The sequence below is a fragment of the Otolemur garnettii genome, unplaced genomic scaffold (assembly GCF_000181295.1).
Source record: "Otolemur garnettii isolate 467f Iridium unplaced genomic scaffold, OtoGar3 scaffold00106, whole genome shotgun sequence".
NCBI classification, from domain to species: Eukaryota; Metazoa; Chordata; class Mammalia; order Primates; family Galagidae; genus Otolemur; species Otolemur garnettii.
This window is the reverse complement of record NW_003852501.1, coordinates 2022622-2028413: the sequence shown is the minus strand read 5'-3', so window position 1 is coordinate 2028413 and position 5792 is coordinate 2022622. Positions and strand designations below refer to the sequence as shown.

Here is a 5792-nt window from a genome sequence, read left to right as displayed (position 1 = left end):
CTTGAGCCACAGGCGCCGAGCCTACATATATAAAAAACTATTATTGGTTCTAAATTACCACCTTCTTTTTCCAATTTTCAGATTATTTTATAGGCAAAAATAATACAAATCAAGTAACAAAAGGAATTCTTTGATTTCTCAGGATGGTGAATCAAGTACATATAAACAAACTTTATGCTTAAGTTAATGATTTAACCTTTTAACTTTCATTTACGTTAATGTTTGTCTAAGTTTTAGAAAATTATTCATCATATCTCTTCTGCCTCATTTGTCTCTTGCTCTTTCTAGTACCTTAACTGCATGCTCTTTTCATCAAGTGTCACAGGTCTCTTACATTCTTTTCTGTGTTTCCCACCCTTTTGGCTCTCTGAATTAAGTGTGGATACTCTGAATTATCAGTAACATTATCCTCCTGGCACAGTGATGTGTTCACCAACCAAAAGGCTATACTAAGCAATGTCTAGAGTGGGGTTTCACTGCATACGCATGACTGTTCAAATCATTGGCCAATGACTGATCTCAGTTTCCAGACCCCTCTGCTCCCCAAGTCTAGGCTGGCTCAAAGAATCAACTCTCTAATCACATGGCTGGTTTTTCTGGTGACCAGCCCTCATCTTGAGTCATCTCTTACCATAAATTCATGTATGAACCAAGGGGCTCATGAATATAGCACAGATACTTCTAATAGTTGGGAAATTTCAAGGATAGATGGGTAAATAAATAAGACCACAGAGGCAAAAAACTAAACACAAACCAAAATCTTAACAGTGGTGACTTGTAATTATTGGGATAAGGTGACATATTTTCTTATTTCTAACCATCATATTATTCCCAAATGTTATATAATAATCACATAGTAATCTGATTAGGTTAATAGGTTTCAGTTACTTTTTAGCCCTTTCTTAAAGTTCAATAGGCTAAAAACACTATAATAGTTACAAAAAAAAAAATCAAGCCCTCTAACTTCACACACACACAAAAAAAAAAGCCACAAAAAGAAATAGTTCTTTTTTTTTGAGACAGAGCCTCAGGCTATCGCCCTGGGTAGAGTGCTGTGACATCACAGCTCACAATAACCTCTAATCCTGGGCTCAAGCGATTCTCTTGCCTCAGTCTCCCATGTAGCTGGGACTACAGGTGCCTGCCACAACGCCGGGCTATTTTTTTAGTTGCAGACATCATTGTTGGTTGGTGGCCCCAGGCTGAATTTGAACCCACCAGCTCAAGTGTATGTGGTTGGCACCTTAGCCACTTGAACAACAGGTGCCAAGCCAAGAAATAGTTCTTTTAAAATAATCTGTTATATTTTATCAGACTAGGACCATCCACATTGAAGTTTAAAAATATAGTTTAAGGCAAAAAGTTTTCCAACTTTAAAAATCAAACAACTGCCCAGGCACAGTGTCTCTCACCTGTATACTCTGAGAGGCTGAGACAGGAGGATTGCTTGAGCTCAGGAGTTTGAGACTAACCTGAGCAAGAGCAAGACCCTGTCTCTACTAAAAATAGAAAAAACTAGCCAGGTGTTATGGTGGGCATCAGTAGTTCCAGCAGAGAATCACTTGAATCCAAGAGTTTAAGGTTGCTAATAAACTATGATGCTAGGTAGTCCAGCGTGGGGCAACAGAGTGAAACTGTGTCTCAAAAAAAAAAAAAAAAGTCTAACAACTAATAAAAATGCTTATTTAGGCTTGGCATCCATAGCTCAGTGAGTAGGGCGCCAGGCACATACATGGAAGCTGGTGGGTTTAAGCCCAGCCTTAGCCTGCTAAACAACAATGACCACTGCGGCTCGGCGCCTGTGGCTCAAGCGGCTAAGGCGCCAGCCACATACACCTAAGGTGGCAGGTTTGAATCCTCAGCCTGGGCCCGCCAAGCAACAATGATGGCTGCAACCAAAAAAATGGCCAGGCGTTGTGGCGGGCGCCTGTGGTCCCAGCTACTTGGGAGGCTGAGGCAGGAGACTCGCTTGAGCCCAGGAGTTGGAGGTTGCTGTGAGCGTGATGCCATGGCACTCTACCCAGGGGGATAGCTTGAGGCTCCGTCTCAAAAAAAAAAAAAAAACAATGACAACTGCAAACAAACAAATGAAAAAAAAGCCAGGCATTGTGGCAGGCCCCTGTAGTCCCAGCTACTTGGGAGGCTGAAGCAAGAGAACTGCTTAAGGCCAAGAGTTTGAGGTTGCTATGAGCTGTGACGCCACAGTACTTTACTGAGGGTGACATAGTGAGACTGTCTCAAAACAACAACAACAACAAAAATAAACTCCTGCTTATTTAAAAATTAAATCTGAGACTAGGCCTGATGGCTCACAACTACAAATCCAGTACTGGAAGGCTGAGGTGAGAAGATTGCTTGAAGTCAGGAGTTCAAGATCAGTCTGAGCAACATAGGAAATCTTTGTTTTTCCAACAATTAGCCAGATGCAGTGGCCTATGCTTGTAGTCGAAGCTACTTGGGAGGCTGACGCAGGAGGATTTCTTGAGTCCAGCCCAAGAGTTTGAGGCTGTTGTGAGCTATGATGACCCCACTGTATTCTAGCCTGGGAAACATGGGCAATAAGAACAAGATCCCATTAAAAAACAAACAAAATAAAACCCGGGGGCAGCGCCTGTGCCGCAAAGGAGTAGGGTGCTGGCCCCACATACCGGAGGTGGTGGGTTCAAACCCAGCCCTGGTCAAAAACTGAAAAACAATAAAAAATTAAAAATAAATAAAAAATGATGGGCAGTGGCCTGTGGCTCAAAGGAGTAGGGCGCTGGCCCCATATACCAGAGGTGGTGGGTTCAAACCTAGCCCCAGTCAAAAACTGCAAAAAATAAATAAATAGGGTGGCACCTGGGCTCAACGAGTAGGGCACCAGCCCCATATGCTGGAGGTGGTGGGTTCCAATCCAGCCCCAGCCAAAAACTGCAACAACAACAAAATAATAAATAAAAATAAAATAAAAAATAAAAACCCACACCAAAAAAACCCCTAAAACCTGAGATAAGAACCCAAAAGTAAAAACTTAAAAAGCTAAACCTGAAACTCAAAGTTACATAATTATAAATTAAGTAAAATTTAGTTATATAGTATTACTTTGTTCTTTCTGCTGATTACCCATGGTTTTATTTATGATTCTTTTTTTTTTTTTTTTTTGCAGTTTTTGCTGAGGCTGGGTTTGAACCCACCACCTTTGGCATATGGGGCCAGAGCCTTACTCCTTTGAGCCACAGGTGCTGCCCTTATTTATGATTTTTATATTAAGATAAACAAGGCTGGTGGCAGATTTACAGTTTTTTTTTTTTTGAAACAGAGTCTCTCTTTGCAGCCATTCATTGGTAGAGTGCCATAGTGTCACAGCTCACAGCAACCTCAAACTCCTTGGGCTTAAGCAATCCTCTTGTCTCACTCTTCTGAGTAGCTGGAACTACATGTGCCTGCTGCAGTGCCTGGCTATTTTTAGAGATGAGGTTTCACTCTGGTTCAGGCTGATCTAGAACCTGTGAGTTCAGGCAATTTATTCGCCTTGGCCTCCCAGAGTGCTAGCATTACATGCATGAGCCACCATGCTCAGCCTATTATAAGAGTTTTTAATTAAAACACTATTTGTGGCAGGTTCAAACCTGACCCAGGCAAACTGTAACCAAAAAATAGCTGGGCATTGTGGCAGGTGCCTGTAGTCCCAGCTACTCGGGAGGCTGAGGCAGGAGAATCGCCTAAGCCCAGGAGATGGAGGTTGCTGTGAGCTGTGTGATGCTACAGCACTTTACCGAGGGCAATAAAGTGAGGCTGTCTCTACAAAAAACAAAAACAAAAACAAAAAACCCCCACTTTATTTATTTATTTTGAGACATACAGTCTCAAGCCACTGCCCTGGGTAGAGTGCAGTGGTGTCATATCTCACAGCAACCCCAAACTCTTGGGCTTAATTGATTCTCTTGCCTCAGCCTTCTAAGTAGCTGAGATTACAGGCACCCGCCATAGCACCAGGCTATATAGTTTTGGGGCAGTTGTCATTGTTGTTTTAGCTGGCCCGGGCCAGGTTCAAACCCACCAACCTGGGTGTATGTGGCAGGCGCCCTATCTGCTGAGCTATGGGAGCTGCCCATTTTCATAAAACACTTTAGATGTAAATTATTGACACTAGAATAGATCACACTAGATTAAATTCCCCAAATTACAGAAACCAAGTAGACTGTATTTCTATTAAAGAAAATATTCTATCTTAATATCAAAGTTAAAAAAATACGTCACACATAGTACTAAAAAGAACACCCAAAAGTTTATTTGACATAAAAAGAAAAAATCATGGGCAGCGCCTGTGGCTCAAAGGAGTAGGGCGCTGGCCCCAAATGCCAGAGGTCATGGGTTCAAACCCAGCCCTGACCAAAAACTGCAAAAAAAAAAAAAAGAAAAAAAGAAAAAATCATGACTTACTGCTTACCAGGACTATGATGAGTTGCTGATTCTCCATTCTGAAACACGTCTCCTGTCACATTCACTCTACCAGGATTAAAAGGTCCTACTCCAGTCTTGGTCTGTGAAGTTAAAGATGGGTGTATGTTTGTATATTAACACCAAAATTACTTGACTGAAGTCCTTTAGCGACATCTCTCAAGTTGGTATTCTACAGTGATGTTATATGTGTAATCATTAAGTTCATATCTCGCCCAGCATTCACAGAGCTTATACCTGTTTCTATGGCTGTAACATTAGCAATATGTATTTCAGAGTCGATTCTGTAGTGATAACACTATTACCCATTCCTGCATTTACCTTACTTCTTGAAAGACTGGAAGTAGAGAAATCCAAATCTTTGGTTCTGTTTTCAGTTTCAGGAAGTCCCCATTCAATAAAACTAGAAGAATTTTTCTCCTCCTTTCCATGTGTTTCTATGTCCTCTTCATCATCAATAACAATGGTCTCACTTATATTTCCCTTCTGAGAAGCCAAATCTCTTGAAGAAGGAAGAATTATAGAACCACTTCCTTGTGGCTTTTCATTGTTTGATGATGCAAATATAAAGCTTCTTTTATCAGCTATTGCAGGAGCAGAAATTGAAGGAGGTTGTATAGATTCAATAAATACAACGTCATCATCATCTTCCACTGATGAGTTTCTAGATCTTTTAACTGAACGACTAGTTGGATCACCAAATGAATCTCCTATATCCACGAGACTAGTTGTCATAGCTGTACTCCCTAATAAAGCATCAGTCAGTTCTAATCCTCCCACTGAACATTTATCCATGCCAAAGAACCTGTAAGAGACAGAGAAAAGAAAAAGTTCCAGAATATTACTTTTTGTGCATTTTAATGCAATGAAATGGCACAAGTAAAATTCTTTTCCTTATGAGCTACCTGATTCCCATCCCTGTTTTTCCTCTCTTGTTAACCATTTAATGTTTACTTCTTTGGAGTTTGATGGAAATTAATGATGCAATTTTTTTGTAGTCCTTTAAAAAAATATCAACTTATAACACTTACTTTAAGCTATTCATTATTGTGAATAGCTTATGCGAACTTTTTTTATTTTTTGAGACAGAGTCTCATTTTATCACCCTTGGTAGAATGCTGTGGCGTCACAACTCAGCAACCTCCAGCTCTTGGGCTTAGGAGGTTCTCTTGCCTCAGCCTCCTGAGTAGCTGGGACTACACAGGCCCACCACAGTGCCTGGCTATTTTTTTTTTTTGAGACGGAGACTCAAGCTATTCCCCTTGGGTAGAGTGCCATGGCATCATACTCACAGCAACCTCCAACTCCTGGGCTCAAGCGAGTCTCCTGCCTCAGCCTCCCAAGCAGCTGGG

General features: G+C 41.2%; 1 protein-coding gene across 7 annotated transcripts in view; it reads right to left on the bottom strand.

Annotated features, from left to right (window-relative positions):
- ZMYM5 (zinc finger MYM-type containing 5) overlaps nucleotides 1–5792 on the bottom strand; it is a 30800-nt gene that overhangs the window by 10109 nt on the left and 14899 nt on the right. For all 7 annotated transcript variants that reach the window (XR_002775002.1, XM_023517254.1, XM_023517256.1 and 4 more), the window contains 2 exons: nucleotides 4762–5245; nucleotides 4430–4523 (listed from right to left, as the gene is read on the bottom strand). Coding sequence is in view for 6 of the 7 variants with exons in the window: in XM_023517254.1 (XP_023373022.1) it covers nucleotides 4430–4523; nucleotides 4762–5235 (568 nt within the window). In the remaining variant the exon portion in view is untranslated. The remainder of the gene's footprint in view (nucleotides 1–4429; nucleotides 4524–4761; nucleotides 5246–5792) is intronic.